Source organism: Maylandia zebra, linkage group LG13, assembly GCF_041146795.1.
Source record: "Maylandia zebra isolate NMK-2024a linkage group LG13, Mzebra_GT3a, whole genome shotgun sequence".
NCBI lineage: Eukaryota > Metazoa > Chordata > Actinopteri > Cichliformes > Cichlidae > Maylandia > Maylandia zebra.
Genome location: NC_135179.1, coordinates 31,265,899 through 31,280,450, shown reverse-complemented (window position 1 = coordinate 31,280,450; position 14,552 = coordinate 31,265,899). Strand labels below are relative to the sequence as shown.

The following is a 14,552-nucleotide window of genomic DNA, read 5'->3' as shown; positions in this document are numbered from 1 at the left end:
CAGTCTGTATGTCTTCATCTACCATCTTTATCCTGGTTTTGCTTGTCTGTGAAAGCGTTATTAGTTTATTCGCTCTCTTTTAGCAGTATCTAGTTCTCAAAGAACTCCTGAGAAAACTATACTCTGATAGATGCCTTCATATTTGCATGCTCATAAAACAGTTGATTGGGTGTTAGGTGCGGTAAAAATGCCTGCTAGACCGAAATGCCTTGACAGACCATGTTCTGGGAAGAGAGTACAACCAACTCTGCCAGGACATGTTGCCCTTATGACCTTAGTTTCCAAACTAACCCAGAGCTTGCTTTGTTCAAAGCAAAAAGACAAAAGTTTTACTTGTCAGGACATACTTAAAAAACCCCATTTAGTCCTTGGCCGGTCTTGAAAACACAATGACATATTACAGTGTGTCATTACTTATTTAACAAAAATGAAATAAAAATGCAGGAGCAGTGTTTAAATGATTCAGCAGCTCGTAAAACCACCTTCAGCACCTTAAGCTGAATAGAAAACGTATTCTGTAGGATTTTATACACGTCTCATATCATTGTGGACAAATTTCTTCAATAAAGTGGTGCTTCAGATAACTGAAGTTTGCAGAAATTCAGCTATACAGCAATAAACAACACAATTTTGTTTAGCTTTTTTACCTTTTTCAGCTTTATTTGACAGATACAATGGAGAAAGGACAGGAAAGCGAACCAGTGTTGTGCTAAAGAGTGATTGCCTGCCAAAAACTGATTTCCAATGTTTCCGTGTGTTTTTTTTATATGTAATATCTTTACATATGTTGGTAAATAGACTTCAGTGAACAGGGTTTACAAATCGGTTATACATAAAATATATAAAATTACCAGTGTTTCAAGTATCTTTATAACTCTGTGTTATTGTACTTACATTATAACTAATCCGGTCATTTTTGTCTACTTTAAATATGTTTACAGAACTATTGTTATATTTGTTGCAATATCTACTGTCCTCTTGGCCAGATTACTCTTAAAAAAGACATTTTTAATGTCAGCGAGATTTTTTTTTACTGGATAAATAAAGGATATATAAAAGTCACTGCCAAAACCTGACTGTGGCTTCTACCTTCTTGTTGTTTGTGGCTCAAGATGACTTGATGTCATTCATGAGGGATGCATTTGCCATGTTTTACATGTTTCACATATTTTAGAGCAACAAGTTATTTATAGCAGTTTAAATACAAGCAATCAGTTTTTGGCAAATACCGGAAATCACATTCTGCCACAACACCGGCTTTTATGTAACTACATTGTGATTGTCTATAGGAAATACATATCACCTTCTCTATAAAAGTGGGAAGCAGAAGTTTACACCTCTGTAATTGACAGTGACTGGCCCAACACACATGTTGTAATATGTCTCACACTAACGGCCTCAAATGTTAACTTCACACACCCATGGGTATTTACTAGGGGTGCAACGATATTCGTATCAATATTGAACCGTTCGATACAGTGCTTTCGGTTCGGTAGGCATATGTATCGAACAATACAAAATTTTTAATTTATTTTATCAACTTTCCTTCTGACTATGCTGTCTGTGTTGAGCGCTCAGTGGATCTGCGCTCGACAGTGCAGCCTAGGCGGAGTAGTCGACCGCAGATTCACTGAGCGCAGGGCAAGCTAGCGAGACAGAAGTTAAGCTCTCCTTGCAACATGGCAAATTGAACCTCCCCCACTAGCTTTTATTTTGGAAAGAACCATTTCTCTGTAATAAACTCTCTTTTCCAAAGATGAGTGATTTCTCGATCAGATAGATTTATTTGTTTTTATTACTTTGTTGTTTCAGCAACATTAAATTTAAAAACTGTACTTTTGAGTTTAAATATATATTTATAATTTTAATAAATGACAAATTAAAAAGGCATGAACATTTTTTTGTATCGAAAAAATATCGAACCGTGACACCAAAGTATCGAACCGAACCGAACTGTGAATTTTGTGTACCTAGTATTTACCACACACGTCTGCATGTGTGGTAAATATTCTTCCTGTTCTTTATTAATGGCGGACAACTTGATTGGATGAAAATTTCAGCTGGTGTTGACAATAAGCCATCTTAGCCAGCTTCCAGTGGAACAAAAAAATAGTCAGAGTAAGTTAGCGGGAGTTCTGAATTGTCATGGGTTGTCATGTGATACACGGAGAATTCAAATAATTCCAGCAGTTCTTACCGGAAAACTTCCAGGAGACAGACCATCAATTTTTGGTCTTTAACTATTGCAAGGCTCGATTATCTGCCATTGCTTTAAAAAAAAAAAAAAAGGTCCATTGGAGTAAAAGGAGATGACACAACTATTCCATTCAATGGCTCTGGGTGCACTTACCGCCACTGTCACCATTCTTTCAAGGCTAACTAGCTAATTAGTGAACCTGTCACTCAATCATTAAAGGCACTGCCCAGGGAGGAGCAGGAGTCCATTTGTGGGAAATGTCAGAATTTGGCTGTTGGCTCCAGAGACACAAAATGAAAAAAATAACATAGAAGTGCAGAGAAGAACTTTGGAACCTGCCTCAAGAACTAGCATGTTGAAATAGTATGCTGTTAGCATTTTGTGGTCACAGTCGAACAATATCAGTTATGGCAACATTTCATTTTTACAGTAATGTACTCTGAGGGTAATTTGGTTTGATGAGATATAAATTATTAATGTGCACTCAAAATTTTTGAGATGCTGAAAGAGAAAAAGAATCAGTGCTGCTCCAAATTTGCAAAAGGTGCAATGTTTTTGACATCAGAGTTTAAAAAAATACTCAAACTAGATGATTTGTTAGTCAGCTTTTTGTAACCAATTGCAAAACTCTACTTTTTTTTCATTAATTTTTTTCAAACTAACATGATTCATTTTAAAACAATGAAGTAAGCAGTCATAATACACAGAAAAATATTTGACAGTTTGGGCAGAAGTTGTGGTTTGTAAAAAATTAAGAAGAAATACTTCAGAATCTCCTTGATTTCTAGGACAGCTGTCAAACTGTTCCTTTGTTCAAAATGCAAGCTTTCCTTTAGTTATAGCCTACACTCATCAAAGGCTTATTCAACTCACTCAACCTGCAGCCGCTGTTCACCTTTGCAAGTATATCTGTTCCTTAAGTAGTAGTGAGATCATTGCTAAACTAAAGATTTTATTTATATAGCACCAAATCACAACAACAGTTGCCTCAAGGTGCTTTATATTGTAAGGTAGACCCTGCAATAATACATCCACTGAAAAACGCTACAATCACATGACCCCCTATGAGCAAGCACTTTGGCGACAGTGAGAAGGAAAAACTCCCTTTTAACAGGAAGAAACCTCCGGCAGAACCAGGCTCATCGAGGGGCAGCCATCTGCTGCGACCAGTTGGGGTGAGAGAAGGACGACAGTCAAAGTGGTTTGCAAGTGGGCAAAGCATGATGAAAGCATGATAAATAGTGGGTCAATAAGTTTAATAAGTTTTAGAAGTCCTCTGTTTGCTTCCAGAAATGAAATCAATACATCAAATTATACTCCGTGAGAAACAGAAAAGCAACTTCATCAAAGACAGAGAATTTACTGAGTACATCGCTGCAGTGAGGAAAAGTCGTGTGAAAAGAAGGCTAGCTGGTTATGCAGTCTCTGAGAGTAAGGAACATCTTTAAACCACTTCTCAGGAAGGGGAACGATAAAAAAACATTAAAAAACTTAAAAAGCGAAACATTTCTGACATGACAAGGAGCTAGACCATTGTTAACCCAGCAGGATTTGACAGAGATTATCAGCTACTGTGCTGTATTGAAATATATTGGGAAAAAAACCCAAAAAACAAAACAGACGGATGACAGATGCAACTCCTCCTGGACCCAAACATTAGGAAATTCTTTAAACGTGTTTGTTTTTATTATTCATTTTTTTGGACATACTCCCGAAGGTTGAATGCAGCACCCGGGTTCGATTCTTTCTCTCCCTGCTCCCTGTCTTCCTGCCTCTCTTCACTGTGCTGTCTAGTAGAAAGTTGAAAAAAAAACTTTCAATAAATCTCACTTAACAAAAGAACATAGCAAAGCTTTATTAGTATGGGATCAGAACAATGCCACCTTGAAATGAAACTGAAAAAAATATTGAAACTGAAAAAAATATATTGTAACTGAAATAAATGTACTGAAAAGTCTTGTATTGAAAGTGAAAGTGGAGTACCTCTGTCTCTCGCTAGCAAAGTTGACCCAGACAACAAAGTAAAGCTAGCTTTCGGCTACAAGTCCGACACGGAACCCAACGCATTAGCCAGAGGTCCCTTTACTACGGTTCAGAGCCGCGGAGATGTTTTATATACACGCGGAATAGTTTTCTATACGAGATTGCGGCAAAAAGTGCAGCCTTACCTAATGTCCACCCTACTGTTACTCATTTATATTAAGATTTTAAAATATAGTTGGTTTTGGTATGGCGAGTAGCCTTCAGTAATAGTAATAAATCACACAGCAATAGTACATTAATGTAGCTGTGAAGTATTCAGAATACGTTACATCTGTAATGTGTAGTGGAAAACATTTTTAAAGGTAACCTTCCCAACACTGTCAACAGGTTAGCACAAAGTGTTCAGCAACCTAATACCACAGTGCAGCAAAAGCAGTGAGTTAAATATATATTGAGCTCTCTGGTTACTCTGGTATGATAAATAACACACTATTGACAAAATAACAGTGAAAGAATTCCAGATCACAAGTTTTTAGTTCAACATACAAGTAACAACCTTTGCCTTTCATCAGGTTTTATTTAATTGTGTCAGAGAAAACATCATGTGCTCTTCATGTAGCTGAGTACATTCAGTGTTTAAAACAGAAGTTGTACAGGTCTGAGATCAGCAGTTTTCTGCAACACTAAACTTAAGTACTGTTAATGCTGATGTATAGTGACACAGTTACAGGGGTGATTAATCCTTTTGACTTTTTGTCTTTAAATTTATCAATAAAACAGCTGCAGATTTCACTGACAGCACATGTGGTACTTTAACCTTTGTACTGATTTCATCAGTTAATTTTGGAGTTACTACAAAGAGTGAAGATATACGATGATCTGTCTGCTGTCACTGGGTGGTGCTGAGGTCTGAGTCTGAGGACAGCTCCTGTAATCACAAAGAGAACCATCACAAACTGAAATATAAAGTTTATCTCTCAAATCTGAAATAGAGCTGATCCACTCTGTCCTCACACACTCGTGATCTGAAGTTATTCTCTTACATTTTTTCAGTCCTACAGTAGCTGACAGCTGACACATGAACAGTTTATTTCAAAAACAAAAAGGCCTTATATACTAACACATTTTCCAATATAATGTTTGGCACTTTGTAAATGGACATTGCAAAGATGAGATGATGGAGCAGGTTTCAGTCCTGGTTCAGTCTGCTGCTGCAGAAAATTAAACATTTTAACTTAAGCTGCCAAGCGTAAGTAGTTGGTTTCAGTACATAAATATCGGGCTTTGCTATTTAATCCGTAGCTACTGACTAATGAGGGGTTACTGAAGTGCCAGCTTTTTAAAAGTTGGCTTTAATGTCCTTCCACATGTGGCAAGCGACAGAAAACATGCTGCTGTTTGCACATATTTAATAATCAGCTCTGCACAGGAGCTGAAGCAGAGTCCAGCCTGTTGCTCTTACAGTATAATACTCATAATAAAAGTACAGTAACCGTGGTTAGTGACTGAGCAGCCCGGTGCGTTTCTCTTGATTTCTTTAGTCAGGGTAAATTCATTCACCTGCACGGGTTAGCTAAACGAACTTTACAAAACAAGTTTCCCCGACAGTCGAGTGCTCATCTTAGGTAGCTAGCTAAGGACCTTAGTTACGGATTAGCTTACAAACACATTTAACTTACCGAAAATATTGCGGCAGGGCCTCAGGTCCTCCTGTCTGGTAGTCCAATTTACTGAAGAACACCTCAGGCTGTCACTTTGAAACAGTCGGTAATGTAAACCTCTCAGCATCTGCCATTCCCAAACAGACACATGCAAGTTTGTCCGTGACCGCAGCCGCGTCGTCCATGTTTTCTACAGTCATTGGTCAGCACTATAATATATCCAAATACATGCGGGTCGGAATCCCCGCCCCTCAAGCGCCCCTGGACGCCACAACAGTGCCAGCAGAGTGAAACTGAAAAAATGGATTGAAACTGGAAAAAAAAATTGTAAGCAAAAAAAAAAAAAAATTTACAGTTTCAATTAATTATTTTTCACTATCAATTTTATTTTCACTTTCAATACAAGATTTTTCAGTACATTTATTTCAGTTACAATATTTTTTTCAGTTTCATTTCAAGATGGCATCGTTCTGATCCCATATATTTACACTTTGATGGAACGCACTGCAGTTCACACATGCGTAAAAACACATGCTGTTATTTCTGACTTGTCACGACATCGTTGTCCTTTCAGATATCAACAGTTAACTTGACGTAAGAATAAAGCAGAATTATTCTTCCTCTGACCCGCTGCTAAAGCTCTCTGGGCTGCTGCACTCAAATCTGCTTTGACTAAAATGCGTAAAAGCTGAATGCATTATTACTTTTTAAGAAAAAGCCCCACACTGCTCGTATTGAGTGCAAAGAGAAAGAGTGGTCACATAACAATGAAAAATAAGAGAGCCTGCTTTGCCTTCAATCCTGACCTCGCTCCATCCCCTCCCTTCATATCCTCACACTTGCTCTCTGCCTCATGACCACATTTACTCCCATCCTCACTTCACCCGCCTCAACATGGACAACCCCAGCCTACTCCCACCTCTCTCTCCTGTCACCTCACCTCATCTTTTCTCTCCTTCCGCCTCCATTCCCCCAACCTTCTTCATCTCACTTTCTCCTCCTCCTCCTTCCATCAATGCCACTGCTGTCCTCACTTGCTCTCGCTGTTCAAATCACCGCACCCCCTTCCGTCCCTGTTCGCTCCACTTCTGTCTCTTTTCCTTTTTGTCTAATTTTGCTCAGAGTCCTGAGGCTTTGTCAATTCAATTCAATTCAGTTTTATTTATATAGCGCCAATTCACAACAACAGTTGCTTCAAGGCACTTTATATTGTAAGATAAAGACCCGACATTATATGTCAGCACAAAGTGCTCCGTCTCTGTTCCTCAGCTATCGTGCAGAAAGAAGGGGACCCGCCAACCCGAGCTTTACGTTATGTAGTGAGATCATCTAGACACTAATGCTGGATACCAGATACGGCAAGCAGCCATTAGAGGCTTCTCTATAGCATGAGCACTTGTCTGGCTGATACATCTTTTAGCTTTGTCACACATTATGAGGAGATGGTAGTGATATAAAGTAATATATTTAAACCTGTAGATAATGAATGCTTCATTATGTGTGCACTTGTAAATGTTATCCCATAGTGCTTTTATCCTGGATAAGCATGGCTTCTATACCTTGTGATTTCAGGGGTCCGATGCAGACAGATGGATGGATGAGGTTAAAAGAAATAAAGGACAGGCAGAGAACGAGCAGAGATGAGGTGCGTGCACATCCATGTCCCAGTGGAACACACACACACGCACCTTAACCACATGTTTGTGTGCATAAACCCAATGGGGTATGATCACAAACGTAAGAGCAAGTCCTGGTCTCCCAGGTGGGAATCCATGTAGGAACAATGAGCACATAGCTCCATGAGAGGAAGTGAAACAGAGAGTTCGGCTCAGTAACGACACATTAATGCTGAAGCAAGTAAACAAAGATGTTGGAATTAGAGGTCGTCAGCTGATACTGGGCCTCGTAAGACCAACTCCTGTAAAAGGATTTACTCTAATCTTGATTTATTTCAACACGCCATTTTTCCTACTAATGTGCCCACCATGTGTCTGTCTGTTTACGAAGCACTCTCCTCTGCCAACACTGCAGAGACGAGGAGGTGCAAAACAACGTAAATTTAATGATGATCTCAATTAACTGTGCAGCACAATTAATTGAATTTTAATCTCAGTCACTTTTGGCATCCCACAATTAAATAAACACGATCAAAAGCACATTTTAGCACACAGTGGAAACGTCTGACTGAGTCTGACTACACTATATTAATAGATAAATACAAAATAAACAACGCTGAAACTAAACGTCTGGCACAGCAGAATGTAAAGGGCTTGTCACTTGAAGGGAATCAACTTAGGTTTTGGAAAATACGAATGACGTTAACCAACCAATAATATGCAGAGTGCTGCAGAACTTACTCAACTGCCAGAAAACCAGTGTAACAACTGCATGAATGCCAAGAAAAATAAAGCAGTGGTTGCTAACGGGAAGCATCTGACGTGGAATCAGCCTGTAACGCAGGTCAGTGTTGCAACTGAAATGGGCTGGTTCTGGTTCCTCCATAGCACTTTTCTACTCAAGCACTCAAAGCGAACATGCCTCATTCACCCATCCACACACAGATTCTATCTAGAATTCACAGATGAACCCATCGGGGTTTAGTATCTGGCCCAAGGATATTTGGCATGCAGATTGGGGGAGCCAGGGAACCACCAACCTTCCGATTAGTAGGGGACACGCTCTGCCTCCTGAGCTACAGCCACCCCCTGGATACCAGTGTCAGTGTGATGTTTATATGGCAGTGCAATAAAAACTACTTGTCACACAAATAAATGAAGAAGCATGACAAATAACTTTTATCTCAATATTAATACTGTACAATATAAAGCGCCTTGAGGCAACTTTTGTTTTGATTTGGCGCTATATGAATAAAACTGAATTGAATTAAAATAACTGCAACATTCATTTTGGACGCAGTCATGCAGCCATAGTCATGGGGACTGGCGGGAGTCAGCGTGATCGTCAACAGTTTGCCAATCAATGCATTTTTAACTTGTATTCTTGTATTACTGCATTAAATCAATATTACCTTATTATAACAACATCTCTGCATTTAACAGAGAAGTTTGACTTTGATCTTTGTGTGTGTGTGCATGAAAGAACCAGGTGAATGTTTTGACTTAATACCACTTCAGCCTTTTCAGCTCGTATCTGTCCATCTGTGGCCTCTAATTACAGCTGCCTCAATCATTCATCACTGCATGTACACGAGGTTCTCCCACTATCACAGGCTCCCGTCCTTCTCATCACGATGGAAACTCCCAGTGTGTCTCTCTCCATGAGCAACAGCACTGGCGAGAGAGCTCTGTTGTGTGTACAGCTACATTGCATGCATTATGGAGGGTGGAAACCTTAATGAGGGCACAGTGAGGGTATCCTGTTGTCCAACAGGATAATCGGACAATTGGACCATGGAGAAGTTCACCCAGCTCAACAATGTTGCGGCAGCTCTGACTCAAAAAGCTGAAATTCAAAGTTGGATCCCTGCATTTGAGAGACTTGCCAAGCTCCCTGCACATTGATAAAAGCTTATTTTTTACAAGTCATTTAAACACTTATCGGTCTGACTGAAAGTAAACTCAGACATTGACCACATCATTTTTCTGAAGCTGTCCTAGGAAGTTGCAGGGCTGACCTAATCACTCTGCATATCCGTCCAAGTATGCTTGAAATGCCAGTTTTCAATCAATTTAAGAGAATCTGTGGGGCTCGACTATTTTCTCCTACTAAGAACATTCTTTTGAGCACTAGCAGGTTTCTCAAGAGATCCTGTTCTGTTGTTTGACTCATGAATATGGATGCACTCGTCCAATCCTTTTAGTTCCAACACCAAGACAGAAGTCTGAATTTTTGGGCAAAAATGAGCCCAAATGCATCAATGAGGCCCAAAACGTTTCCATGAACAAACACGTGTTCATAGCAAGTAAATGATTGTTCCACTGAAATGAAATGGTTAGAAACTCTTTGATGAGGTAAAGTGATGATTAAAATTGATCAGTCTAAAGTTGGGACTGGGAGCTTCAATGATTTTAAATGTATTATATTTGGGTGAGTGGGAGGTTAACAAGAAGTTATTGATGCAATTATTTGCTCTTTAAACTCTAAATAATGTGATATGTCTCTCTGATATTTTACTTCAATGTATCAGTCTTGCTATCTGCAATCTGCATACGGACACACATCATTTCTACATGTGACAAAGCACGTATGAACTTAAGGTCACGAAGAAGATGTGAGTTTGTTCTGTTAGAGAAGCCGAAACTGAGAAAGCAAAACAGATGTTTCAACCAAAGAAAGTCAAATAACAGTGTCTGCAGAGGAAGCCAGTGTACACAGTACATTTCTAGTACCACTTGTGGATAAGATCCAGTCTATTTACTGTACTTCAACCAGCCATGCTCAAAGTTGATCCAGCAATGATACATCTTTTTCCGAAGCATTGCCTAGGCTGTAGGTGTGTGACAATGCTGACTCCATCCATCCATCCATCCATTGTCTTCCACTTATCATGGACTGGAGGGGCGCTGGAGCCTATCCAAGCTGCCACAGCGCACGAGGTAGAGTACACCCTGGACAGGTCGTCAGTCTGCCCCAGAGCTAACACGGTAAACTTGTAAATAACTCATGAAAGAATAAAGTTACGTTGAAACCAAGCACACCATTGTTTTTCTTGTGACATTACCAATAAGTTTGATGTGTCACATGGCCCTCTTCCTATTGAAAAAACAAAAGTTGCATCCAAGATGGCCGACTTCTAAATGGCCACCATGGTCACCCCCCATCTTGAGGAGTTTGCCCCCTCACATATACTAATGTGCCACAAACAGGACTTTAATATCACCAACCATTCCCATTTTATTTGGCGTATCCATATAAATGGCCCACCCTGTATTCACACTCACATGCACGCCTAGAGCCAATTTAGAATCGCCAGTTAACCTAACGCCACAAACTGCATGTCTTTGGGCTGGAGCAGCCCGACTGGGTATTCTCCACATATTCTGGCTCCTTCTCATAGCCATTCTTGAGTGTTGATCCAATACTGGTGTTAAATTAATAAGCTGCAATCGTCACTGTAAGGAAGAGACTGTAAATTGTTCTCCATACGTGAGGAAACATCAGGTTTTATACCTTTGTATAACAAAATTAAACAAACAAGTAAATCCAAGAATATAAAAGCCCAGAACTGTTGGTATTTATGAGTGAAAGATTAAATGTCAGTGGCCCCATAATAAATACAACGGAAATTCTGCAAACTACTATCATTCATAGTCTTTTTGCTTGTTTCTCCCTTCCCAAGTGTAATATGTGGAGCTCAAAGAATTGAGGTTACCATGAGTATGACAGAAGCTTCTCAGCATGTCACACCAAACCGTTCTCCTACCTTCTATTGTAGATACCGTCTCTCTGACCTAATGAGGGTCAAAGTGTCATACGTGTTTTTTCCCTTTCACCACATTTAAGTCACATAAACTTGCTGTAGAGCTTGAAATGCCTCCAAGCTGAACATTTTCCTCTGTGCGATGTTAACTGTGCAGATCTACATCTGATCCAAATGTCCGACGACTGCATCCATAGCCCCACACTAGAAAGAATCCCGCAACGTCACCGATCAGTAAACTGCATGCTGATTTCTTTTATTCAATTAGCGAGCTGAGTATGAAAAATGCTCTCTTTGAAGTTCACAGCCCGTGAAAAGCATCAGTAACCATTTTTTAAAAATTCTATATTACTGACTGCTTTTGAATGAACTCCTCAGTTTCTCGACTGATCCTTTCAGAACAACATTTTACTTACTTTCATGATATGTGTTTATGCTGATGCTTACTGTTCTGTGGCTTCAGCAGTGGATGTAAAATAACCATACCTAAGAACACAGCCACTCCTTCATCAATTAAGACTTTAAGACTGACAATCAAGACTAAAAAAATGTTATAACTTAAAAAATATCCCCACTGATGATGAATTCTTGCGGTCCATAATTACATACTTTGGACATCTGGCATTTTGCTAATGCTTCTGTAATGATTTCACATTCTCCCCATAGAAGCTTCGGCTCACACACACACACAGACACACACACAAAAGATCAGACTTTTCAGTTGCCAATTTACTGAAAAATTACCACTGGTAAGCCTTTGCTCAAAGGCAATGCATTGTAAGATTAAAAAGCAACAAGTCTGGAGCGCTTGAAGAGCTATACAAGAAGATACAAGGAGCGATGTGTTAAGTTTAAATCCTCAGGATGTCACCAACCGGTCTGCCTCACTCCCAGCACTTGCCAGGCAGGTGACATGGACATAAACAAGACCTTATGGGAAAAAGACACTGGGGCAGCGCAGAACTAAATACAGACACTCTTCAAAAGGTAGGACTGATTATGACAGCAGATCCCTCAGAGGCCGGTCTAATGAGCATCCCACTCAGCTGCCATAAGCTTGTGAAGTGTACCGTTTAATTTATATTAGAGAACGTCAGCCTCAAGCTCGTCAGCAACGATCATTCATCAGTATCATCAGAGTTCAGAGTGCCGGGTACATCAGCACCTCGGCCTATCAGCTGCAGCCACAGGGCTGTAGGAGGAGGAAAGTGGATTTCTGTAAAGCAATTCAGGCAACACAGTCACAGCTTCCATTTCCAGGGCATTATTAGTTACAGATGCTGAACATGAAGGCATGCTGTTGTTATTTCGTTATTTACGTGACTGTACATGTGAGCTGATACAGTGCCCCAATCCAGCCTGATCTGTCTGCAGACATCCTCACGCTTTCTGCGGTGTATTTTTGGTGTTGAGCGCACACACGCGAGGCATTATATCAGCCTAAACGTTTACAGTGCTTACTTTAAGATTTGACATTTAATATTTTGCTATATTAGATCTCATGTTAATATACTCTAACTGTCCTGTTTGCGGGTTTTTTACTCTAAATGTTCCCAAAACTGGCTTCACTGTAGCGTCCTTAAAGGTTATTGTCACATTTAAGGAAACAATACGTACCAATGTTCTGTTTCTATGTTTCTCTTCCTCCGAGCAGCCTGTTGTTCCTGCTTGTGGAAAAACTCCGCATGAACGTTGTCTTTTCTCAAAAAACAAGCACTCAAACTAGAAGGAAACAGAGCTTTAAAGTGCCCCTCACCTGCTTTCTGTGCCACAGTCTTGAGCCCAACGACAACCCCCAGAAGTACCCCCGCAAAGCACATCTGGACGCCGAACAACTCCTTTCGCTTTCTTCGCCTGGCTTTGCTCCTCCGCCGGTTCAGCATCATTCCTCCTCCTCCGACTGTCTCCGGCATCGCTTCAACCACCACACGGGCCATGGCGCTCTTCTCTCACGAGCGTTCCGGCGGTACCCCCGGTGGTGGTGCAGAGGTACGAGAACCTGAGGCGAGGAGGCAGAGGCACACAAGCTTACTGTACGGGTACTGAAGTTACTCGACGGGAGGAGATACGACTGGCTTTTGGATGGCTTCGTAAAGTTCACCAGACTGTGAAGGAATTACACATCCGGTTTCAAGCTTCAAAATAAAACTTATGGTTCTATTTTAGTTAGGTAGCAAAATATTTCCCTAGATAGGATCAAGTCAAGTCATCTTTATTTATATAGCACATTTAAAAGACATCAAGTGTCGGCCAAAGTGCTGAACAGAGGGATAATATAATAAAAAGAATTAAAATAGATAATATGAAAACATTATAGAAAACATTGTGAGACATCCATATATTTTTGTAAAATAAAAATATGTGTACATGCAAATATGCACATACAAATACAAAAATGTACACATTCACACACAAGCACACATGTATAAGTATACACATGCAAACATCATCCAATGAGATAAAAGACCAGAATAGCTAAAACAGAATAAAAGAGGTGTCAGAGAGATGTGAAAGCCCTGGAAAATAGGTAGGTCTTCAGATTCGATTTGAAGAGTTCCAAGGATGAAGAGGATTTTATAAAAGGGGGAAGACTGTTCCAGAGTCTTGGGGCAGCAATGGAGAAAGCCTTGTCACCTCCAAATTTGAACTGGGAGCGTGGAACTAATAAAAGCATCTGAAGCGCAGAGTTCGAGTGGGTAAGTGCAGGCTAAGAAGATCTGAGATGTAACCTGGAGCCAAACCATGGAGAGCTTCAAGGATTTAACATTATTTAAACTAATTTACCTTTTTTGACGTCAAAACTGATATTTGTTGGATATTTTCAGTTTTGCAATTTCACAGGATTGCAACAGACCGGAGGACACCAGAGCAAAAATATGTCTATGTCTTTCTAGGCTGTTGAAAAATTTGAATAAAAACTGAAATTTGTTATTGTTACTGTTGTTGTTGGTATTAGTATTTATTGTTGTAAAAACAACATGTAGTGAAGATACCTTTGAAATAATTTTCAAAGGTCTAACACTAGTATAACACTGTGATTTAATTCTATTTATTTTAGATAATAATTTCATTGAAGTTGAATCTTATTAATAATAAACAAATAAATGTAAAGAAATTTCTGAACAGAATAAAAATCACGTAGTCATTTCTCACAATCGATTTTTGCCAAATACGAAACAGTGTACCGATGTAACGTCAGATGTAGAAATTGTCTGCTCTTATTTTGAAAATGTTACTTCCGTTACTTGGGTAACTGTTATAGTTCATCATTTTGGACGAGATTGCTCGTAACTGCTCCTATGACCGCTTCCTTGCGTACTGTGGTTGGGGT

General features: G+C 39.7%; 1 protein-coding gene across 3 annotated transcripts in view; it reads right to left on the bottom strand.

The window, feature by feature from the left end:
- Positions 1-13,320, bottom strand: part of slc24a3 (solute carrier family 24 member 3) — a 131,205-nt gene extending 117,885 nt beyond the window's left edge. Inside the window, exons 1-2 of one of the 3 annotated variants that reach the window (XM_076891934.1) lie at positions 12,978-13,116; positions 12,839-12,885 (exon numbers count right to left, since the gene is read on the bottom strand). Coding sequence is in view for 1 of the 3 variants with exons in the window: in XM_004554621.3 (XP_004554678.1) it covers positions 12,978-13,158 (181 nt within the window). In the remaining 2 variants the exon portion in view is untranslated. Of the gene's footprint in view, positions 1-12,838; positions 12,889-12,977 lie in introns of all 3 variants that reach the window. The other 2 variants (XM_076891935.1, XM_004554621.3) reach the window with 2 other exon arrangements.
- Positions 13,321-14,552: the final 1,232 nt, after the last annotated feature.